The 26298-nt window shown below is 37.7% G+C and overlaps 1 protein-coding gene across 1 annotated transcript in view; it reads right to left on the bottom strand.

Moving 5' to 3' along the window:
- Nucleotides 1–25714, bottom strand: part of COL19A1 (collagen type XIX alpha 1 chain) — a 438272-nt gene extending 412558 nt beyond the window's left edge. The window contains 4 exon segments of the mRNA XM_044002760.1: nucleotides 1918–2017; nucleotides 3529–3603; nucleotides 17751–17877; nucleotides 25626–25714. Coding sequence (XP_043858695.1) covers nucleotides 1918–2017; nucleotides 3529–3603; nucleotides 17751–17841 — 266 coding nt within the window. The 5' untranslated portion in view covers nucleotides 17842–17877; nucleotides 25626–25714.
- Between the last annotated feature and the right edge of the window lie 584 nt (nucleotides 25715–26298).

Below are 26298 nucleotides of genomic sequence, written 5' to 3'. Positions count from 1 at the left end.
TAAAGGGGAGAAACTGCATGCAATCAAGTGAGTTTTTGCTTTCTTATGTACTATTTTCAGTGTATACCATGAACACTAAGAATATGAGCTCTCATTATATAACAATTTATATTCTTTATGATTCAAATCAGTAGAGGAATAAAGACTGACCTCTTTTATAAACTATGGAAATATAGAAAGAGTGTAAATGAAGTTACTCCGATACATAAAAGCAAAATAATTTGTCCTTGGACACACCATGGTTCCATGGGAAGAGGCAACATGCCGGTTTTTAAAAAATCATGCAAATATAGCATATATTCATTATGGACTCTGAATACAGTGCTTTAGCCATTGAATAGCATTGTTTCAAGAGATTTAAAATCTCACATTTTAAAAATCTCCTTGGGAAAAGTAAAATATTGCAGCCTTATTCTACATAAATTCTATATTGGCACTTCTTAAACAGCTGAAATATTTCTTCAAAATGAATTTTCATTTCCTTTCTCATAATTCTTCTCATATGAAAGCTAATGTGACAGAGTACATAAAAGATCTAGGTCTGAGTCTTGACTGTGACATGTACTGGCTGCATGATCCTGGACAAGTCACTTAAACCTCTCAATATTCTGCAAGTCTCTAAAACTCTCTAAAGTTGTAGAGAAGGTGCATTCCCTATATAAGGTGTTTCCTTACTCCCTATACCAAAGAAATCACAATTCTGACCTATACCTCCTATGCTTTCACATATTGGTAATGTCTCTGGAGGTACTATAGAAATGACACAAATTCATAGAGTTCCTGAAAATAAAGATCTACTTAATCAGTCAACATACTTTGTGCCGGACACTATCTGACAGAGATAGACAGACAGACAGAAACAGAGACAGAAACAGGGAGAAAGAGAGCAAGAGAGAAGCATACATACATATATAAATATATATTTATATATTTACACTTCTAATAGAAAACTTATTATAAATAAAAAAACATACAGTAGGCTCATTGCTCCATACCATCTCAATATAGAGCACAGAGTCTCTTATTTCAGAATCTCAGAAAGAATTATGATTTCATTGTGCTGCTACTTTTTTGTTCAGAGCTTTTCAGTCATGTCTGACTCTGCGTGACCCCATTTAGTTTTGTTTGTTTGTTTGTTTGTTTAGCAAAAATACTGGAGTGGTTTGCCATTTCCTTCTCTAGCTCATTTTACAAATGAGGAAACTGAAACAAACAGGATCAGGTGACTAGCTAGTTCTGAGGCCAGATTTAAACTCAGGAAGCGGAGTCCTCCTAACTCCAGGTCTGACACTTTATCCACTGTGTCTCCTAGCTGCCATTTTACTCCTCCCATTAAGACTGATTGCAAGCACCATACCTGGAGTTGTTTTTGTTGTTGAGTCCTTTCAATCATGCCTAACACTTTTGTGATCCCATTTGGGATTTTCTTGGCAAAGATACTACAATGGTTTCCCATTTCCTTTTCCAGTTCATTTTATGGATGATGAAACCAAGGCAAAAAGGTTTAAGTGACTTGCCCAGAATCACACGGCTAGGAAGTGTCTGAGGCCAGATTTGAATCCAGGAAGCTAAGTCTTCCTGACTCCAGGTCTGGTACTCTATCCACTGCACCACCTAGCTGCCCCTTCCTAGACTAGGACTTTCTGAAGATGAGTCTCTCCCAATTTTAATAGGTTGGGACTCAGACAACAGATATAAAGTCTGTATCTTGAGCCTGTATTCAGAACCTTTCCACCTTCAGAGAAGCTGTGTGTTATTGTCCTCTGGCACTGAATCTTTTAAGCCATCATAATGGGATATTGGTTTAGAACTTTAAAGAGCCACACAATATCAGGACCCATTTTCTGAGTTAATAGGTTTAATCATTTGGGAAAGTAGCTTATGTGGAACTATTAGAAATATAATAGTTTTACTTACTGAGTATCTCTAATAAGGAGTGCATTCCCCAGTTTAAAACAGGTTTTTTCACCTCCACAGGACACTTGTCTCAGAGAAAAGCTATCTCCCAAATCAAAACCTGTTTTAAAAAAAAAGATAGATTTAGTTCAGCCAGTAGTTAAATGTAAGCAAAACTGGGGAGACATTGACTTTTGGAAAGATTATTCATGGTTTCATCATGGTCCTGTACATAGACTGAATGATGAGATTTTTCAAATGTGACTAATGTTGGTCAGCAGAATTTCCAGATTAAATTTTCTCAATATAGGGGACAAAAGGATGAAATTACTTCTCTTGATGTTGCAAAATGATTCTGCCAAAGTGATTTTCCATAAGAGTAGATCAGATCACATCACTCCCCTACTCAATCAACTCCAGTGATTCTTTATTCCCTCTTTGATCAAATATAAATTCCTCTTTGGCTTTTAAAGTCCTTCACAACCTGGACTCAAAACTAGTCTTAAGTTTTATTAGTCCTCTTCTTTCCCTCTATAAGCAAGCCAAATTGGTTGTCTCTCTATTCCTCACACTCCACATTCCACTTGTTGTCTCCCATCCCTGCAATTCTCTCCCTCTCTTCACACCTACTTCCTGGTTCCCCTGATAAATCCCATCTTCTACAGGAAGCCTTTTCTGATCTATCTCAATGCTTGTGCCTTCCCTCTGTTGATTAACTCCAGTTTATTTTGTATATAGCTTATTTGTATGTAATTGGTTGCATATTGACTCCCCCATCAGACTGTGAGCTCCTTGATAATAGGATCTGTCTTTTGCCTTTCTTTGTATCCCCAATGCTTAGCCTCATGCTTGGTACATGGTAAGAGCTGTACAATGTTAGTGATGAGGAAGAAGAAGAAGAAGAAGAAGAAGAAGAAGAAGAAGAAGAAGAAGAAGAAGAAGAAGAAGAAGAAGAAGAAGAAGAAGAAGAAGAAGAAGAAGAAGGAGAAGAAGAAGAAGAATTGACTTGCCCAAGGTTATACTGGCAATGTGTGTCAGGGATGGGACAAGAATTACTAACAAGCTTAAGTAGGTTGCAATTCTACAATGTGCCAGAGAAATAAATGAAATCTTTGGTTCTCTTTTCCCAAGTTGATAGAGAAAAAAACTTTACCATGAGGCCAGTGAGGGCATCATCTAAGGGAGCAATCCTTGTAGCTTAAAGCTGAATTTTAATAAATGCTTTTTCATTCATTCATTCAAAAATCATTTCTAAATCTTAAGATTTCAACCTTTTCTCAGATGATTTTTCTTTACCGTTTCTCCCTCTTCTATGGAAGTGAAAATACTTTCCAAAAATTCTATGCCAGGATCTTCAGCATTTCTCTAAACTCTGAAATATCTCTACCTTGGCTCAAAGTTGCAAAGAATATGACAAGTACCATTCCATACAAGTCAACAAATGTATCCTAAATATGTATGGAGTACTTCAGTAGGTACTCAGAGGGTTAAAAAAATAGAAAACATGCTGTTCCTGAGTAATGGCAAAGACTCACCTAAATTAATACATTATACATCCAGAAAAAGCTGTATAAGACACCATGTGTCAACTTTCATCCTTTTCATGTTTTTGTATGGAGTTATAATGCTCACCTGAAATAGGGAGGTTCTCTCTATTGATTTGTATAAACTGTTGTCCATCTGCTGGTAGTTCGGGACACAAATTTTCTATAAGAGAATACATATTATAGTTCTCATTAGAGCACTGCAAATGAAAATTTAATCATTTTACATTAAAGCTTTCCATTCATTCCTCTAATTATAATCTACAACTATAGTAAAAACATAAATAAATTATATTCGAATGCCACCTTTTCCCCCTATATCCAAGAAGAATTAAATAAAAACATATCCTTTAAATTTGATTAAATTTTCCTACTCAAATTATATTTTAATATGGTATTTTAAAAGAGAAATGTTATATTTTATAATTTACTATCAAAATAAGGCATCTCATCACATATCCACTAGGAAAAATAATCTTAATGATAGCTCTTTACTATTTATACCAAAAAGAGAACAAGTTAAAATACAACACCATTATTGATATCATAAATTAGAGTGCCAAATGACATTGTACTTTAGAGTAAAAGGGAAGACAATTAACCATGAATTAAGGAAATGAAAACAGAAAGATCAAAGCCTTTTGCTGAAAGAATATACAGAGATCCCAGTGGTATATAGTAAATTTAAAATTTTATATACATGAACCTTTCTCACACACACACACACACACACACACACACACAAGAAATCAACCAACAAACGAGTTGAGTGTTCATTATATGTGATGAAATTTGGAACACTCAAGGTTGTATAAGGTAGACAGACCTCATGGAGTTTATATTCTATTTAAATAAGTAACTGCAACCATCAGTGTAGGACATCAGGCTGGAAGGAACTATAGCAATTATCTAGTCCAAGGTTCTTCTCCTAGGGTCTATGTTTTTATAATTTTGATAACATTTCAAAATAACTGGTTTCCTTTGTAATCAATATATTTGATTTTATGCTTTTAAAAACATTATTCTGACAAAGAATGGTGGACGGACTTCATCAGACTACTAGAGGGTTCTATGGCACAAAAACTTAAGAACCTTTGATCTAGTTCAATCACCTCATTTTATAAATGATAAAATTGAGACACAAGACATACAGTCAGGGGTATGCTCAAGCAAGCTGCAACCTGTTATGTTTACACATCAAAAATAGTCAAATGATATAAATCAGAGCTTGATTTTTAGTTTTGTTGATTTTCTAGACTTAAGGAAGTGATAGAGAAAATGTAATGATTCAGATCAAACTTAAAAGTGCATTGTGTGGGGCAGCTAGGTGGTGCAGTGGATAACATATCGGCCCTGGATTCAGGAGGACCTGAGTTCAAATCCAACCTCAAACAATTGACACTTATTAGCTGTGTAACCCTGGGCAAGTCACTTCACCCTCGTTGCCCAGCAAAAAAAAAAAAAAGTGCATTATGCATACTTCTTTACCCTCAGAGAGCTGGTTGTTAAACATTAAACAGGAGCACACTCCTAGGTATGGTAATTTCCTGAAGGTTACAGAGGGATCCATTGGTATATCAGAACTTTGAACTCAGGTGTACTAACTCCAAAGCCAGTGTTCTTCCCATGATACAATTGCTATCATCAAATAACATTTAGTAAGCAACAGGATACATCATTTTATGCTAGACTTTCTATAGAGCAACTCAGGGGCTTATTGAATACGGGTTGTTTGCTGTATAAACCTGATGGTGGAATCACATTAATAGCAACAACATTTTTATGGTGGTTCAGGGTCTGTAAAGCGCTTTTCTCACAATCTCATCAGATAGGTAAGATTATCCCTGATATTAAAAATTAACTAAAACAGTCTACTTTTAAGAGAATAAAAATATGCATTTCTTATGCATATCTTTATATAAAGGAAATATATTTCTGACACATAAGTAGATTTGTGGCATCTAACATTTATTATACTTTAAAAGATTAATGAATAATATAACCCTGAATCTTTTAAAATTAAGCTCTACTCTTATTTTCCTAACAACTCTGTTCATATTCAGCTAGGTCAGTTTTTAATTCCTCACAGCATATGTGGGGGAAGTCCCTACAGAAGACTGTCAAAATCAGTTTGAAGACTGAAGCAAAACCCGGGACTTTCCACTCTGTCTCTTTAGTAACAGGGAGAAGGTCTGGTCTAATGCCAAACCAGAAACCAAATATATTTAATATAAATTCTTTGAAAGGCTTATTAAATACAAGATGATCTGAAAGCTCTAAAATGTGGCACTCTAATATGAATGAGATTCAATATCTATTTAGTAATATCCATGAACTCATAGTCTCTTTTAGTTTTAGTAAGTTTTACTCATTCAGAAAAAAAATTTTCAGTAGTCACAGTTACAATCATCACAAATCATTTTTTAAAGTATCTATTATATCACTAGATGTCTAGAATTGTGCTAGGGACTTGGGATACAAAGACAGAGATCACATAATTTTAATTTAAAAGCTAATTATTTTAGGTTGATAGTAATATCATAATATTGTTTTATTGTACAGGATTCTAAAATATCAATTGTAGCAACAGCAACATAGCTCATACTATGAGGATGTCTTAATTCTTTTTTGTCCTTTAAAAGAGAGGTGGCCTGAAATAATAGATAGACAGTCAGCCTTGTGGTCACCTAGGCCACATTGCAAGCCCTGCCTCTGATATGTCCTGGCTGCGTGCCCCTAGGCAAGTCACTTGACATTTCAAGGCCTTGTAACTCTCTAAGATTGTAAACTGCAGACAAATGGATGGCAGCACTCAAGGGAGTTTTGAAAGTGGAAGTTCCCTACACAAATGAAATCCTGGGTCTAGACCATCTCTCTTTCCTCAAAAAAAAAAAAATTCATGTATGCATACATGTATGTATATACATACATATATAGATGTTATATATATTTGTATGTGTGTGTGTGTGTGTATATATATATATATACATATACATCATGTATCTATATTGTGTGTTTGTGCACACTCACTCATCTTTTGAAAAAAAATTAAAGAATGGTGAGGATATAAGTGGGGGAAGGGAAAAGGTCCAAACTTAGATAAGCTCTTTCTCTGAGAACTTGTCAATAGAACCCAGTTTACATTTAAGCAGTGGAGGTAGTCACCTGAGTGGCAGGATTTAAGGGATTTCAGGAAAGCCACAATCCCTCAAAATATCTCCCTAGCAATTTAGTTTCAATCTATGCTTGAAATTTTATTCTGTTTATTTCTTTGAAAGTGCAAATATTCATAAAGAGGGTAATATATTAAACTGATTCCTAAAGGAAAACTGATTGTTTCCCAAATCCACTTTTCTCTTGAATGAAAGGACCTAGGTAAAAAATCAGCAAGAGCTCAGTGAGAGAGGATATGCTGAAAAGATGAAAAGATCTCAGAAGAAGAAGCTGGGATATCAAAGAGATATATGGTAGACTGATAAAAGTATTTCCCCCTTAGGATTACAAACAGGAGGAAACTTTTTCAGAAAACTGGGAAGACTTGTATGAACTGATGGAAAGTGAAGTGAGTAGAAACAGGAGAACTGATACTATAATATAAATATTGTAAAGACAATCAACTCTGAAACACTTAGGAATTGGGATCCATATGATAACCAACCATACTTCCAAAGGATTTAATGATAAGATTTGCTCTCTACTTCCTGTTAGAGAACTGATGGACTGAAATAGAGGCATATTTTCTTTTTCCCTCTTTTCTATTTTTGGTTATGATTAATTCATGATTTTTTTTCTTGACCATACATATTGGTAATAAGTTTCATTTTTCTTGCCTTCTCAATGGTTGGGGAGGGGAAATGAGCCAGAAACAATTTATATTTTAAAAGAAAAATAAAATTGAATTAAAAGAAAAATATCAGAGGGTCTGGGTTTTAATCTATTCTCTGATGTTGCCTACCTCAGTAACCATAGGGAAGACATTTAATTTCCCTAGAACACATTTTCCTTTCTAGGAAATGAGGTTAGACTAGATGGCTTCTGAAGTTCCTATGTGCTCTAGATTGATGATGTCGTGACCAACTTCGTGGCCACATAAATGATATGCAGGTATTTTCATCATTTCTACATAAAAATCATTGTATCAGTGGGTGTTAGAGCTGATGGTGACGCTAAAAATCATTTCGTCAGCAAAATGGCACAGTGGATGGAGACCTGTGTCAGGAAAATCTAAGTTCAAATCTAGCTTCAGATACATATAAGCTTTGTGACTGGACAAGTAATTTAACTCTATGTACCTCAGTTTCCTCAAATATAATTTGGGAATAATTAACTGAAATAAGGAGGGAAACAAATTTTACCTACCCTTGTGGCTATGATGATGAAGTGAGATAATATTTGTAAAGCACCTGATACATATTAAGCACTTAATGAATGCTTGTTTCCTTCTTTTCTGGGTTAATACATTCATTTTAAAGATGACAAAAATGAGGCAGAAAGAGATTAAGAGATCTTTCAAGTCAGAGAGCTCTTTAACAGAGAAGTTCTTTAGCAAAAAAAAAAAAGAATTCATGTATAATTCTGTTATGTAGTATTATAATACCATAATGAAAACCTTCTCTCAGTCCAAGGTACTTTCCACTACACCATAGTGATTCTGAGAACAATATGGGCTTCTTACTTTTTAAAGAGAAGATACAAATTATTTCTGCTTGAAAGAAAAAAAGAAAGTTTATCTGATGCTTTCTTCTTTTTTAAGAGCAGAAATAGATGTCATTGCCACCCCTGGCTTAAAAGATTATTTCTCGTATTATTTAAGCTTGAGCATTCTCTGATGTTGCTAGGAAGCTCTCTTCAAAACAGGTTTCCCTCGTCTATGTCCTTGTAATAATGCTCTTATTGCTTCCAAAGCCTTCAGTTCTTACAAACCTTCAAGGCTAATCACACTTTTTGAAAATTCACAGTAGCCAGTAAATATGTCATATTTTAGGATTTTTTCTTCTTTTATTGTCTTTATGTCTTCTGGATCAGTTCCTTCATAAACAATTCTGATCTCATTAACTCATAAACATTCATGAAGCTCCTACTATGGACAAGGCTCTGGGCCAGGCACTGGAGATATAAAAATGAGAATGAAAAAAACAGTTCCTGCCTTCAAGGAGTTTACATTCTATTGGAGAAAGATGTTATGCACACAGAGAAGCAAATACAAGGTAATCTGAGGTGGAGAAACCATTAATAATTGGCAAGTTTAAGGAAAGTTCCACAGAAAATATAATAGCTAAGGAATGAAAAAGGAAGACAATAAGTGTTTAAATAGTGCCTATTACTATGTGCCAGGTATTGGGCTGAGCACACTTTTAAAATATCTCATTTGAATCTCAAAGTGACAGACAAATAGAGGTTAAATGACTTTCCCAGGGTCAAACAGCCATTAAGTGTCTCCTGATTTGAATTCAGGTCTTCTCAGAACATAGATCCAGAGCTCAATCCACAGCACCTAGCTGTCTTTACAGCGAAGTGTACTACTGACTTTCCCAGTCCTCCATGTTGCTGCCTTCACTTGATATATCTTGTTTGCACATAGACTATTAACTTCTTAAGATCAGGGACCATTTTTGTTGTTATTGTTTTGTGTTTCTTTGTATCCCAATTGTTAGCCCTTACAAATACTAGGTTATTAATAAATATCCCTTTAACCTGATTTGAACCCTGAAGAAAGACAATGATTTTGATTGTCAGAAATGAGAAGGATGTGCATTTCCAAGTATGGAGAGAAGCGGTACAGTTTTTGCAAATCCACATAAACCAAATATATTCTAATGGGAAATATTTCATTGAATTAAGGGCATCCCCAGTGTTTATCTCTCTTCTTCTTATTCTGACTTTGCCCAGAATTTTTTGGGGGGGAAGAGGGGAAGATATAGATTTAGGTAACTTTTTCAATGCTTCTTTAGGTATTCAAGTACTACATATCTATATTTACGTCTATATCTCTCTCTATAAGTTAACTATTGTTATCACTAGTATAACAGTAAAAATATATATAGTGCATATACAATCCCTACATCTCCATGAGCAATCACTTCTTTTCTAGTTTGTCCTAATGGTAAATTTCCATTTCCCATCAGCTCTCTTAATAGGAGTGATCCTACTATAACACTTAACTTGAAGATTAGAGTAGAAAAGAACAGCAATTTGCTTCAGGCATGTAACTATTGCTTATTGTTTTGCATTCTTTTTCATAAGCGGATCAATATGAGAGCCTTCAGGTGTTTTATATTAACAACAACAAAAATGTCAAACAAAATTCCTAACAGAGGGAAAGAATAGCCTGTGGGTCTTCACAATGGTTGCTAAAAGCTGAAGGCCTTAGGATATAACTACATTGGTTATTCATGGGAGAGAATACACACAGACTATTGTGGGCTAGAAGAAAGTAAAAATGGTGTTTTTTAATTGAATGTTACAAACCAAATTGTAGAAACTATGTTTCACTAAAGTTGCTTTTGCAAGTTAATAGAAATCTATTATATTTATAAAAAGTTACTAATTCAGATAATGTTAACAAAAAGTTGTTCATCACTTTTGGGGTTATAGTATGGCAATCAATTTTTTAACAGTTCAAATTATCCATAGGCTCAAGTTTAATTCTAATTTAATATATTTTTAGTGAGGCAGTTGGGGTTAAGTGACTTGCCCAGAGTCACACAGCTAGTAAGTGTTAAGTGTCTTAGGCCTAATTTGAACTCAGGCCCTCCTGACTCCAGGGCCGGTGCTCTATCCACTGTGCCACCTAGCTGCCCTCAAGTTTAATTCTAAATAAAAGAATCTAAATAAAAGAAAAATTACTACCTCAATGATATTTATAGGATCTCAGTTATAGAGCTAGAAAGGACTTTGGAGGTTATTAGTCCAACTAGGATAATGGAGATCCAGTGGAGTTAGGGAGTTGTCCAAAGTCACATAGGTAGTAAGTAGCTGAGCAGCTAGGTAGGACAGTGGATAGAACTTTGGGCCTGGAGTCAGAAGACTCACCTACCTGAGTCCAAATCTAGCCTAGAAACTTGCTAGCTGTGGCAAGTCCCTTAAGCTTGTATGCCTCAGTTTCCTCATCTGTAAAAATGAACAGGAGAAGAAAATAACAAACCACTCCAGTATCTTTGCCAAGAAAACCCCAAACGGGGTCCCAAGGAGTCAGGCACAACTGAGCAACAACAAAAGTTGAGCTGAAATTTGAACCAAGGACCACAGAATCCAAATCCAGTATTCTTTCCTTTATATTATGCTTCACTCTTAAGAGCCTAGAGGCTTAATCAGTTATCAATTAATCAAATACTTTGAAACTCCTACTGCGTGCCAGGCACTATGCTATCATATAGGGACACAGGCAAATATGAAACAACAGTCCCTTCCTGCCCTCAAGGGGATTATAAATGTTATTAGGGAAAATAAAATGTACATAAACAAGTAAATATAAAACACACGCCAAAAAAATACAAGGTAATCTTCAGAGGGAAAAAGTGGAAGCAGCTAGGGAATCAAGAAAAGCTTCTCATGGGAGGTAGCACTTGAGCTGGGATTTGAAGGAAGCTTGGGATCTTAGAATTGGACATGAAAGATGGAAGGCATTCCATGGGGGAACAGCCTAGGCAAATGCAGGGAAGCTAGGAGGTGGGATATCTAGTAGGAGGTAACCCAGCTTAGCTGAACTGTAGAGGGCACGAGGGGGAATAATCAGCCTGGAATCTGCAATCTTTTCAGAAAGAAAGGCTGGAATCAGTTTGCAAAGTGCTTTTAAAGTCAAAGGAGTCTCTGTTTTATCCAATTGGACAATAGGAAGCCATCAGAACTTTTTTGAGCAGGGGAGTACATGAAGAGAATCCTGCTAAAGCACAGTTCCCTCCAGAATATCACTCTGACAGCTGAGAGGGGGTTGATTTGAAAGGGAAGGGACTTTAGTTTACATTATTTCTGTCCTTTTTTGCTACACATCAGCAACCCCATCTCAGGACAAGCTGGGAAAGCAAATGAAATTCAAATGTGGCACCCTGTTAAGGAAGCTGATGTATTGAGATTTATGGGGAATAGATTGAACCTATTCACTAAAATTTGATTTGGGGGATTATCTCTAGACTTAGTTTATCCATTCAGTTCTGTCTACCCTAACCTCTTGGCAGTTAGATGGTAGAAGGGTAAGAACTTTGTGGCTGGAGTAAGGAGGAACTGAATTCAAATTCAGCCTCCAGCACTTCTATCTGGCTCAGTTTCCTCAACTGTAAAATGGGGATAAAAATAACCTAGGGGCAGCTGGTGGGGGGAGGGTCAGGGGATGGATAGACTGCCAGGCCTAAAGTCAGTAAGACTCGTCTTCCTGAGTTCAATTCCAGCCTCACACAATTACTAGTTGTAAGACCCTGGGCAAGTCATTTAACCCTGTTTGCCTCAGTCTCTCATCTGTAAAATGCTGGAGAATGAAAAGGCAAACTACTCCAGTATCTTTGCCAAGAAAATCCAAAATGGGATAATGAAGACTAATACATGACTGAAATTACTCAACAACAACAAAAAAAATAACACATCTCCCAGGGTTGTTGTGAGGATCAAATGAGATGATATTTGCAAAGTTCTTTATCACAATGCCTGATGTAATAAATGCATGTTCCTTTCCTTTATCTCCCTTCCCCTTTGCCTGTGAAAACTGAATAGCCTTAAATAAAATTGAATAAGTGAAAATTTAAAAATGTGTCAACTTTTTATTTTGGGGCTCATTGGGCAAATGAAAGTCCCTCTATGTCTTACAATTTACAAGTGCTCCTTATTTGACCATTGCAAAGCAACACCATGGATGATTTCAGTATTACCATTAGGATAATTTTAAAAAATCTAAGGAAGAGAATCCATAATATAGTTAAGATTTTAAAATCTGACTAATTTCTCCATATTAATCTGAAGCCTCCCTCATACTAAGAAAGCACTCTGAAAATAAACCATTAAATCAACCATGCAGATAAAGAAAAGCAATTAAAAGGCACAACCTATCCTACATATATTTAGGTTTAACAGAACGCTGTTGACAACTTCACAAGCGCCAGAAGCTGAAACCCGATCCTCTCCCTTAGATTTGTTATATTTTATTTTTAGAAGTAGTTACTTCCCTCCGGTAAATGGTTAGCGAGTGCACCACCAGGTCTGCACAAGACAAAACTAAAAACAGAACCTGGTGAATTAAGATATTAACACATAGAAAAGGGTTCAAATCTGGCCCTGCACAGCCTGTCAGGCTCTTTGACAATCAAAACAGGAACACTATGCTGACATTTTGCCAATTAACACAAAGTGAAATGTACTTGAATTCTTTCCTAGGCATGTTCAGGATATGAGCCTTCCCAAGTGCCTCTTCTCTCACGCCATAATTATAATCAACTACAAAAGCAATTTCCCCTATAGCTTGTTTTATTAATTCTTCTTACTGTATCATACTGTATAAATGTTTCTCTTTGAAATTCAAACTAATTTTGAATTTTCCCCATTGGGCAAAGCTTTTTCAGAAAGAGCTGTAAAGTGTTTTAAGGGTCACAGAACTGGAAGGAATTTTAGAGGTCATTGAGTCCAAATCCTTCATTAATATAGCTATATCTATGTAGACATAAGTATCTATATCTATGCAGACGTATCTATATAGATGTAAGTATCTATACAAACATAAGTATCCATACTTATGTAGATGGCTATAGGTATCTTTTTTGTTGTTTTTATATCACCATCATTTCTAAATATACCCCTCCCCACCCAATGAACTATCCTTTGTTACAAAAAATAAAATAAAATAACAGTTGGGAAGGGGAAGAGTTAAGAACAATTTATCATGATTAACTAATACATCAAGCAAGCCTAATATTCAATCCAACCCATTGATTTTTTTTTTACATATGAGGAAACTGAGGGCTAGAGGGATTAAATGACTTGTCTGAAGTCATAGAGGTAGTGAATGTTGCAGCTAAAAAGTAAGTTCTAAGTACAATATAATTGGATTACCTTGGATTAGATGTCATAACACAAACTAGGAATAAAAAGTCTTAAACCAGTGAAGTCCCAGATGAGACACAATATAAAAGAGAAGGTAATTGGGGGAAGAAAACAGCTACTTATACTGCATTCTCTTCAATTTATCATTATTATCAACATTTCCTTGTTTTTTGACATATCCTTTTTTTTTCTTTTTCTTTCTTTTTTTTTTTAGTGAGGCAATTGGGGTTAAGTGACTTGCCCAGGGTCACACAGCTAGTAAGTGTTAAGTGTCTGAGGCCAGATTTGAACTCTGGTACTCCTGACTCCAGGGCCTGTGCTCTATCCACTGCACCACCTAGCTGCCCCTAATTTATCATTATTATCATAAGATAATGACTAATTATTACCAAAGTCATCATTTGACTTTTTTATTTCTACACCCATGCCCAGGGCTCTGTTCTACATAGCCTGGAATTCATTCCTTCTGGAGTCTATCTTAAATAGTTCCCTACTCTCTCTCTTTTTTTTAAAAAGTAATGAACATTTTAATTTAGAGTTTGGGGTTCCAATTTTTATCCCTCCTTCCCTCCCTCCTCTCCACCCTCTCTGAAGTGGTAAGCAATCAGATATTTGTTATACATGTACAATTATGTAAAACATTACCATATTAGTCATTTTGTATATGAAAACTTGAATAAAAGGAAAAAAATGAAAGAAAGTGAAAAAATAAAATACTTTAGTCTGTGTTCCATCAATATCAGTTCTTTCTTTGGAGGTAGATAGTATGTTTCATCAATAGTTTTTTGGGATTGTCTTGGATCATTGCATTGTTGAGAATAATTGTCTTTCACAATTCTTCATCAAACAATGTCGCTGTCTCTATGCACTATGTTCTCTTGGTTCTGCTCTCTTCATTATACATCAGTTCAAACAAGCCTTTCCAGGCCTTTCTGAAATCATACTGCTTGTCATTTCTTATAGCACAATAATATTCTATCATTATCATATATCATAGCTTGTTTAACTATTACCCAATTGATGGGCATTCCTTTGATTTCCAATTCTTAGCCACCACAAATATATGGCAGGGCAATGAGGGTTAAGTGACTTGCCCAGGGCCACACAGCTGGTAAATGTCAAGTTTTTGAGGTTGTGCTATAAATATTTTTGTACAAATAAATCTCTTACTCTCTGACTAAACTCCAAATCCTTTTATCCACTAATACAAAACCAAATTCTCTTTAACCTGTTTTAGAAATTAGCAGTCTTATCAGTTCTTATACAGAAATCTGGAGAACAACAAGGTATTATCAGAGCCAACTTTTCCATTGTTACTAACTCTCTTGTCACAAGCTACCATGGCTTTATTTCTTGCTAGGGAAAGACATTACTTCATCTTCCCTCTTTCCTCTCCCCAAAGAAGGTAGGAGATACACACAATGGCATTTATATGCTAAGTAATTTAATTTTCAAACTCATTATACTTCTCTGGGCCTCAGTTTCCTCATATATAAAAAGAGGATACTGGACCATCTTCTTTTTCTATCATAAAATTCCTGATCAAACACTTATCCCTGTTTTTATTTGACATTATGTTCACACCCACCATAATGTTCCTCCATTCCTTCAGTCTTCTCATCCTCACCAATTTTAGTTTTTCAGAGGTAAGGGTGTTCCATGTATCATTGACATATGATACTACTACCATGGCAGTATTGAAAAAAATAGGGCTTTGGGGGCAGCTAGGTGGCACAAGGGATAAAGCACCCACCCTGGATTCAGGAGGACCTGAGTTCAAATGCAGCCTCAGACACTTGACACTTATTAGCTGTGTGACCCTGGGCAAGTTACTTAATTTTCATTGCCTTGGGGGAAAAAAAGAATGGGGCTTTGCTTTGAAGGGAAGCTTGGGGTCAATAAATACAGTTTGTAATTTTCTGAATGCTCTTCTCTTCAACTCTGCTATACCAACACAGCCAACTGTACTCTCTGTCCTAGATATACATACCACTGACAAGCTCTATGTTTTTTCCTCCTGATGCCTTGTTGAAATTAGGTAATTAGGCGGTAGATATTCTTCAACCACTTGGGCTCTCTTGTGTTGATAAAGAAGCCAAAGTCCTTTGAGGAATAGATTTTATATATTTACATATATGTACATGTTATCCTCCCCCAGTGAAATATAAGCTCCTTGAAGGCAGGGACTGTTGTCAATTTTGTCTTTGAATCCTCAATGTCTAGAATATAGGTGCTTAGTAAATGCTTGATTAATTGATTAGATTCTATCAATTCAGAAGTTGTGATAATTCAGAGAAAACTTGAACTGTTTTTCACTTTATATATAATTTTTTGTGGGCTAAAATGATCAAATAACTATAAAACACCACAGGGAAAGTAAATGTTTTAAATGCTTTAGAGGCACTTTTTAAAACTATGAAATGATAAACTTCGGTTATTTAGAGCTTCTTTTTAAAAAACAATTGTATTTGGGGGCAGCTAGGTGGCGCAGTGGATAGAGCACTGGCCCTGGAGTCAGGAGTACCTGAGTCCAAATTCGGCCTCAGACATTTAACACTTACTAGCTGTGTGACCCTGGGCAAGTCACTTAACCCCAATTGCCTCACTAAAAAAAAAAAAACAACAAAAAAAACCTTGTATTTGTATAACCTATATCTGATTGCTTACCACCTCAGGGAGGAAGAAAGTGAGGGAGGGAAAGAAATTTGGAACTCAAAACTTTAAATAAAAGAGTATTTACTGAGAAAAAAAATTGTTTAAATATGTGCATTAACTTTAACAAGGTAGAAACCAAATCACCCTGTCCAGGTAATTTTGCTGCTGCTTTTATTCTTATTTACTTAAAAATAATCAGTTTATATGTTCTTTTGTTTCTGCTTCCTAGTTTAGTATTATTTCACGTCTTCACATATTTCTTGGTGTCTTTCAGGAAACAGAATGATATATTAAATTCACATATCACAATTTGTTAGTCACCCCCTTCCCCAATCATTGGACATATGGAATGTGCTTCTAGAGTCTTACTGTGGCAAATAACAGTTTTTCAAAAAACATTTATTTCCATTCGAACATAATTGACTACCAAACTGTTCAAATTCTTTCAGCAAAGGAGGCCTTTCAGGGACCTGAACTAGTTAAAACTTTATAAGCCCAGTTTGATTTACCATAAAAACTTAAAAGTATTTAGATTGCATATCTTTTCAAATATTCTAAGGTTTTTTTTATCTTATACTATTTAAGACCAAACACCTTCTCAATTAGCCCTAATTATTGAGGTTTTATATTTGTTTATGGAATAAACTAGAAAATTAGTGTTTTACTTGGCACATAGTAACTGCTTTCCTTTTTTAGACCAATTCCTACTTTCCACAGGAGGCCTTTCCAGGTCATCCTCACTGTTAATGCCTTAATTCTGAGATCACCTCCAAATTACCCTACAAATATCTTATATGCATATAGTTATGCAAATATTATGTCTTCCCCCATACCCATGAGAATGTAAGGTTCTTGAGGATAGGGATTATGTTTTTGTCTCTCTTTAAATCTCCAGTACAATGCCTGGCATCTAGTAAGCCTTTAACAAATTTTTGTATTCAAATCCTGCCTCAGACCCTTGACACTTACTAGCTGTGTGACCCTAGGTAAGTCACTTAACCCTCATTGCACCTCCTAAAAAAAATGCTTGTAGACTGAGTGAAACTGTGATTTCTGCCCAGATGAACACCGTTGCTACATTTTACTCTTAGAGAGCTGCCTAGGCACCAAGAAGTTAAGTCATTTGGGCAGAGTCACATAACCAACTTGTGACAGAAACAAGACATGAACCCAGGTCCTCAAAGGCCAGCTCACTATCCACTATGCCACACCACCTATCATATGTTCTTAATAAGTGTTTCTTTAATTGAATTGAGTTGAAATTGCTAAAGAGGCAAAGAGTTATATAACATCTCACTTATATTTGAAAACTGTAAAATTCTCCAAGAAGGAAAGTGAGGACTATTTTAGCCTGTTACTAAGTAATGTAAAAACAGGAGAATAAAAATTGTTAGACCAAATGTTATGGGAAACCTTCCAGAATCCTTCTAAGAGACATGATGGAAGTTCTATCACCTAAAGGTCAACAGGGCAAAGAAATGACTAAATGGCTATTAGTAATTCTGCCCCAGGAGGTGGTTGGACAGGATGACCTCTTCAAACTTTATCATATCTATTTCTTGTGACTGGGTGATTCACAGGACAAGGATATAACCAACTTTTGGTTACTTGCCAAAAAGATGGCCTGACTACCTGACTTGGCTGTGACTGTCATGGGAGTGGTGGCAGGAAGTAGGAAGAGAGCCATCCGAAACCAAAGCATCCAACAGCCAATGTCCTTCATGGCCTCTGGAATTCAGGTGAACACACAGCCACAAACCTGCAAAAAGAGAAAGTTTTCAGGTTGATGCTAATTTTACCAAACTCCCTTTATTTCCCTCTTCACAAATAAAACTACCATAAAAAGAAAAAAAAACATGTGCATCTTATGTAATACGGATGTCTTAGTATACATTAAAATGTTTTGAGAAGGTTTACAGATTAGTTGCAGATGTGTGACCGATGAGAAGCAGGGTGGCTTAGTTTTGAGAGAACAGCCTGAGCCAGGAAAACTTTGGTCCCAGGAGAGCTTCTCACACTAACTGGTTGAGTGACCTTAAGCTAGTCACTTACCATTGCAATTCTCTGAGACTGAATTGTGGAGCAAGTTGCACCAGGGGCTGTTAAATCTCATCTACCACCTGTTTTTTAGGATGGCCAGTGAGCAAGAATGGTTTTTACATTTTAAAATGCAATAAAACTTTATTTACAAATGTTAAAAAAAACAACACTACTCTTAGGTCTAGGACTGTACAAAAAGAGACAGGTGGTAGGCTTGAGGGCAATTTGCCAATCCCTGAGTTAGACAATCAAATTAAATTGAGAAAACCAGAATAAAAGTCTTAATTGTCAAGTATAAATAAAGAGTGTTATGCAAGAGCTGGGGGCTTTAAAATATATCATTAGAAAAAACTTCAGCCATCATCTCCTCTGCTACCCTAACCCTAGGTACCATTTTTTTCTCTTTTATCAGCAATTAAGGCCAATCTTTGGCAGAACTTTAAAACTCTTTTCAACTTTCAACCTTGGGTCTCAGTGCTCTAAGAAATGGTGCTTACTTTCTAGCAGTTTGAAATTTCATTGGGGATAAAAGACATAAACATATAGACATATGTTTATAGACATATAATTCAAAGACAAAACAAGACATGCTTCATGAGGTCAATCTTTTACTACCCCCTCCTCCCATCATGGACCCTGTTTACTGTTAGGTCACAAAAGATGGTGAGGACTTAGATAAATTAATCCAATTTAAATAGTTAGCTCACTATTGTGTATGGTAGGGAAGAAAGGCCATTGATCTTGGATCCAGACCAGAGTTTGAATCTCAGCTCTATCACTTACCTCGTTATATGACCTTCATAAAGTTACTTAATCTTTCCAAGGTGCATGTTCCTCATCTGTAAAATCAGTGCCTTAAGCCAGTGGAATGAGTTCTTTGGTAATTTTGTGAAATGGAAGGGGTGGGATAGGAATAGATTGAGGGGGCACAATAGAGAGAATTAACAAATAAAATATGCAATTCTTTCCCTGAAATACACCAAAATGAATAAAAACAAAAATGCCAAATAAATGTAGTTTTGTGTTTTCATCTTTACATTTCAAAGCTGTGCATGAGTTTGTCATTTAACTCTACGGAATAAGAATGAAATGATTCACTCCACAAAAAAGCAGGCACTAGAAAACCTGTTTGACCAATCAGTTTCATCCTTTCTGAGTGTCTTATGGTATAATGAATAGAACACTGGCCTGGGCAACAGGGACAAGTAGGTGGCAAAGTGGATAGAACATTGATTCTGAAGTTGGGAGAACCTGAGTTTAAATCTCACCTCAGACACTTATTAGCTGTGTGAAACCAGGCAGGTCACTTGACACCAAATGCCTTAAATATCTGAGGCCTTCTCCAGTCATCCTGATGTATATCTTGCTACTGGACCCAGATGGCTCTGGAGAAAAGAGTGAGGTTGATGACCTTGTACTGCCCTCCCTCACTTAAATCCAATTCACTGCAAGTCAGGACATCACCCTGATGTCATGGTCCTCTTTGAGAATGAAAGACAAACAAGAAACAACAACAACTAGGCATCAGGAAGACCTGGGCTCAAATCTGCCTCAGTCATTTATAGGATCATAGATTTAGTGCTAAAAGAGACCTTAGAGATCAAAAACAAACCTCTCACCTTACAGATGAAGAAACTGAGAACCAGAGAAATTAAGTGACTTGCCCAGGGTCACATTCTCTATCCATTATACCATGATTTCTCAAACAAGAGTCAAACATGTGGTGCTTTCTTTTTACATGGTGGAATTTCAAAGGGCTACATGGACTAGTACAAACTGGAATATTTTTTTTTTTGGTGAGGCAATTAGGGTTAAGTGACTTGCCCAGTGTCACACAGCTAGTAAGTGTTAAGTGTCTGGGGTCAGATTTGAACTCAGGTCTTCCTGACTCCAGGGCCGGTGCTCTATCCACCGCTCCACCTAGCTGCCCCACAAACTGGAAAATTTTGAAGCATAATCATAGACTTAAAGATCATCTGATTTGACCCTTTCATTTTACAGATGATAAATCAGAGACCCAGGCAAGTTAAATGATTTGTCCATTCTTCAGAATTTGAACTTGGGTCTTCTGACTCCAAGGCCAACACTCTTTCCATCCTACCATACTTATTAGCTAGGTGACCTCGGACAAATCACTTCACTGTTTGCCTCAGTCTCTTTGACTTTAAAATGGGGGTAATAATAGCACCTACCTACTCCCAGGGTTGTTGCCTGACAATCAAATGAGATAATAATTGTAGAGTACTTACTTAGCACAGTGCCTGACACACAGTAGGTACCATATAAATGTTACCTACCACCACCACCACCACCTTATTTATTGTGTGACCCTGGGGAAGTCACTTTACTTCTAAGGCTATCCTTTTTTTCTCCTATCTTAAATGAGGGGCTTGGATCCCATGATCGCTAAGGTCCCTTCCAGTTCAGAATTTATGATCCTATGAACCTTTCCTTACCTCTGACCTTGCTGCAAATGACTAAAATTTCCATAATTACATGAACTCTTTAAAGGCTTTCTGGAGACTGATTTGAATTATTATTTTATTTCAAAGAGGTAATAATAACATAACACTTTGCAAAGTCCTATGCAAATGTAACTTTGTAATAAATTAAAGTGTGTTATAGCGAAGACTCAAGGCCTCCAGTGCATGGAAACACCCCTGTTTAATGTTTTTTCAGATCTTGCCTCATCAGTACCAATGCCTTTTCCCAGCTGTGCTTTAATGACTAAAACAATATGTTAAATAGTCTCTTTGCCTCCTTGATTCTAGCACTCCAATCCATCATAAGAAAAGGAACAATAATCACATAATCCTATTACTCTGCTCCAAAATCTACAGTTATACCTTCCATATTGCAGCTAAACTTTTTTTTTTGCTTGAAGATCTTCTACCTTTGCTTCTTCCTCTGCCTCTCTCCCCTCCCCCACCTACCTCACTATCTAACTACTCTCATCTCCTGTTACACTCCAACTTTGGATTCTCTGTTTCAGCCAGGCACATGACTTGCTCACCCCTGACTCTAAGCCTTGACACATGCCATTCCCTTTGCCTGGAATGCCCTCCCTGCTCTATTTGGGCAAACCATGTTATTCCCCGAATGTAATATTTTGTTCAAGATTTACTTCCCCTATGAAGTCTTTCCCGACTAATTCCATCCAGATCCATTCATTTCCAACCTTTTTTTTTTCCTTTTGATAACGATATTGGAGGAATAAGGAAAGACTTTGGTAGAAGGTAGTGCTCGAATTGTGTCTTGAAGGAAGTAGAGGATTCTAAGAAGGAAAAGTAAAGAGGGACTATGTGAAGGGGAAAGGCATAGAGATGGAAGATGAATTGCTGTATGTGAGGAACAAGAAGAAGGTGATTTTTTTTTTTTTGCTGGGCAATGGGGGTTAAGTGACTTGCTCAGGGTCACACAGCTAGTAAGTGTCAAGTGCCTGAGGTCGGATTTGAACTCAGGTCCTCCTGAATCCAGGGCTGGTGCTTTATCCACTGTGCCACCTAGCCGCTCCAAAGGTGAATTTTAAAAATCATAGCAAGAGAGATTTAGGTATGACAGAAGAAAAGTTTGCTTACCAAAAAAGGTGACTTTTAAAATGAAATAATATGGTGAATGTAAAATTCTTAGAAAGTTTTAAGAAGAGGACAGGCATCTCCATGTGTTGGATGGTATACTCGCCATGATACCCGTAGGAGTCAGTGATTCAGATACAGAAAGTCAACAGGGATAATGATTTTTCATCACCTCTCATCTCTCTTTTTGCTATCTGAACGAATGGCATTTTCATGTTGAAATTCAGGATGATCTCTCTGCCTCTTCTGGGGGAAAAAGTAGAAACTGCACATTTAAATTTCTCAGATTTTTTGGCAATAGGACAGGACCTACTTTAGGTAGGAAATTCTCACTTTAGGGTTCATCCCCTTCTCTCCCAGGGAAATAACTACCTAATTCCAGACCGCCTTCCTCTTCTCCTACTTGGACAGCTATCCACACTGACCAACTTTCCTCTCCTCAGAGAGGTGGTTTTTATTGGGATTCTTTTCAGTACCACATTCAAACCACATCCACGTTCAAACAGCAGCATCCCCACAGGTAAATTCCCAGTAGTCCACAAATTGAGAAAATCCTGTGTCTAGAAAAACTGTCCTAAAAGTCGAACCCTAAAAACATAGGATCACTGCTCCAGAACAAGAAGGTTTGACCCAGAAGCCACCTGGTTCAACCCTCTCATTTTACTGATAAGGAAATTGAAGCCCAAGGAGGTTGTCTTCCTTAAGATTACAGTAGTAGGGGCAGCTAAGTGGTACAGTGGATAGAGCACCAGCCCTGGAGTCTGGAGTACCTGGGTTCAGATCTGGCCTCAGACATTTAACACTTACTAGCTGTGTGACCCTGGGCAAGTCACTTAACCCCAATTGCCTCACAAACAAAAAAAAAAAAAAGAAAAAAAGAAAAAAAAAGATTACAGTAGTATACATCAGAAGGGAGGGGGGGGTTGTTTTGTTTTTTGTGGGTCAGTGAGGGTTAAGTAACTTTCCCAGGGTCACACAGCTAGTAAGTGTCAAGTGTCTGAGGCCAGATTTGAACTCAGGTCCTCCTGAATCCAGGGCTGATGCTTTATCCACTGCCACCTAGCTGTCCCGAGATTTGCTATTTCTACTGTAATACCTTGCTGGCAAGGGCCCCATTTAAGAAAATGCTATTGTCTAAAACCTAGCTTCTTAAACTGTGGGTCTTGACCTCATACGGGGTCATGTAACTGAATGTAGGGATTGCAGAAAAATTTGGCAACAGTAAAATGTTATATATATATATATATATATATATATGTATATAAAATACTTATTTTATATACCTCTATATCTGGGGTCCAGTAAAAATTTCTCAAACAAAAAGGGGTTGAGAGTGAAAAAAGTTTAAGAAGCTTTGGTCTAAAGGAGCAACAATCCAATTCATCAATAGGCATTTATTAAATGCCTACTATGTACCAGGCACTGTGGTAGGTAGTGGTGATATAAATGCAAAAACTAAATAGCCACCGGTCTCACGGAGCTTCCATTTTACTGGGGGAGACAATAGGTACGTACATATAAAATGTAATAACATGGAGTGGGCTGGAGAGACAACTAACAACTAGCAAGTTGGGGTGGGGAGGGATCAGTATAAGTGTCCTTTAGGTAAGGAATTCTTAAAGTTTTTGTGAATGTCATTGACCCCTTTGGGGGTCTGGCGAAACCTATGAAACTTCTGAGGATAATATGTTGAAGTCCAAATACACAGGATTACGTTAAGAAACCAATTTTATTGAAATAAAGATATCATTTTTCCCTATCCAAATTCACAGATTCTCCCTTATTCCCCGCCAAGTTTCCAGGGACACCAAGTTAAGAATCCTTACTTTAGAAGCTGGCACTTGAACTGCACTCCCCAAGAAAGTGAACAAATCTTGTTTTAGTTAAAAATCACAGCAGGGGTCACAAGATCATAGATTTAGAACCCAGAATGGCCTCTGCGGTCATTCCGTCAAGTTCTCTCACTTTGCAGAGTGGGAAACTGAAACCCAGAGATTTTAAGTGAGCTGCTAGCATTGGAACCTTACTTCAAATTCATTTGCACGCTTTCCTTTAAATACTAGCCTGAGGTAGGGACAAAGTGAAAGTTCTGGCTTCCTATTTCTTCTGGTGGCTTTAACTGTGCACCTCTAACCCACACCACCACTTCTGGGCTGGTGAAAACTGCTTCCGGGAACCCTTCCTATTCTCATCTCCTTTTCCTTCCCAATTTCTCTTCCCTTTCCAAAGCCAAGGATAATAAACACTCATTCATATTTACACAGGGCTTCCAGGTTTACAAAGCACTTTTCCCCTTTCTCTATGAGATAGGTAGTTTAAGCATTATTATGGGCAAAGGAGATGGTGAGAGTTGGGAATGGAGGGGAGGGGAACAATTTCAATTATTTCTGCCCAACCTCAAACCTTAAACTCACGTTCTTTCATTCCTAGATTTCCCCCTTCAAATTATTCTCTCACATCCTGATACCGAGCCCCACTCGGTCTCTCCAGTACCATTCAATATAACCCACGTGTATTAGGCGCCCACGGTATGCAGGGTTCCTGGTACTCTATCCCACCCACTTCCTCACTCCCCAAGCTTGTCTCCTAAACTAGTCAGTCCCAGCTTCTCTGGGCAATGTTAGCTGCATGCACCTAGATCACACTAGTTACTCGGTTCTATCATCGTCTCGGACCTAACCTGGCCTGTCCCCAGCTCGTCTCCAAGCACCTCCTCCCCAGCTTCCGCCCTCCCGGGTCCCGCTAGGTCTCTGGTTCAGCTGCTGGCGCGATCCCCTGGCTGCTAACTGGCTTCCTCACCGCCCCACTTGGGGCTAATGCACTTGGCTCGAGGCCAACAAACTTCTGCGGGACCCTGCAGCGCCCTAGCTGGGCTGTGCCCGAGCCTCCAGACTGCGCGCGGAGGGCGGTGACAACACTCCCGCGGCGCCTGAGACCACACGGACAGCGGCGGGCGTTCGTGCAGCGGCGCCGGCCCCGGCTAGGGCCGCGGAAGGCGTTCGTGCACAGCGGGGATCGCGGCCAGCGGCGTTCTAGCGGCGGTGACCTGGACATTCGAGCGGCAGCCGCGGATGCAACTGGAGGAGTCGGGACGCGGCCGCGAGCCTGGAGAGTTAGCAGCCGCGTGCTGCATGGTAATTAAGAAGCCGGGGGTCGGGGCCACTCCTGCAGAAACAGTGCCCGGGCCGCTGCAGCTAGAGCTGCTTCCCTCCTCCCCTCTCCTACCTCCCGTAGAGTCACCTAGGCCATGACATAGGAGCAGATTCCAGAACGTCCCGGTAGGTAGTGCCACCCTAAGCAGGAACTGAAAACCAGGAACCTTTCATTTCAACAATTTATACCAATTTTCTCAATTTCTAACATTAACACATCTAAATTAAGTTACCGAACCTAGGCCACTAGAATATCCACATTAAGATCTAACAGCATTGCCTGTTCTGGATTTATATTCTTGTAGCAAGGGCATTGTCACTGCATATAATCACTAGGAGATTCTTTATGACAATTAACACACTGCTAGTGTCTACACACAGCTACATACTTAACTGCCTATATGCCTATATTCAGACAACTATAGCCAAGCTATAAAATGGACAAACCTGTGTTACAGATATATGGCCCAATATGTAGCACACCAAACTGACATGGCCATGTTGTAATGTTAAATTTGTGTGGAATCTATAATGAAAGGTATATTCGTGTCTGTGTGGTCTCACTTGAGTATGTCCTATCTACTTGTCCCTAGTGTAGTCTGTAAATGACTTACTGAGCATAGTTAAAAACACCGAGAAGCAGATAAACAAGAATGACCGTTGACGTGGACAGATTACATGCATAGAATGTACGTATATGTCAGGGAAAGCAGAGCCAATTACAAATTTGAACAGCTTACCTTCAGTTTTTGTTTAAGTCCCTCAGAAGCACAGTAGAGGTCCGTACAAGGCTGCTGTACTGCTGAGGAGTTGCTTGAGTGAGTCTCCCTATGAGTGGGAAAGGGGATGCATCTCTGTCCTTATTAGTCTCACACAGTGTGACCCTCCCACTCAACAAGAGCTGAAAACACTGCAAGACGGGACACCAACGAGACATGCACAGGTCTTTACTTAATCACAAGATCTTTTAGGTCTGGGAATATTATCCCAAAAAAGGATGTGATGTGGAATGTTTTGCAAGCTGTTTCATAGATAATAAAATGATCTATTTGATTTTCAGGTTTGGGGAGTATCTGACTTCTGGTTTGAAGCAGGAAATGGAAAGTATTGTATATGGCAGGAACCCACAAATGGGGAATGGGATCTTAACAGTTGATCAATAAGAACATCATTCCCCCATCCCTAGTTTTCTATTACAAGTTTGAAGAAGAAAAAAAAGCTGAAACATGCTCTTCTTCTTTTTTTAAAAGAATGTTGATGTAGAGAGTACTTGGGGTAATAGTTTCTCTATTTCCAAAGCCATATCATCCATTCTTAAAGTGAAATAGTTTTGTCCATGTGTTAATGCTTGCCACTAATTCTCACATTTGAACTTTGGAGCTAATCACCATCTGAACATGACCATTTTCTTCA

Source organism: Dromiciops gliroides, chromosome 4 (genome assembly GCF_019393635.1).
Source record: "Dromiciops gliroides isolate mDroGli1 chromosome 4, mDroGli1.pri, whole genome shotgun sequence".
Lineage (NCBI taxonomy): Eukaryota > Metazoa > Chordata > Mammalia > Microbiotheria > Microbiotheriidae > Dromiciops > Dromiciops gliroides.
Note: the sequence above shows the minus strand (reverse complement) of the source record. Positions and strands in the feature narration are given on the sequence as shown.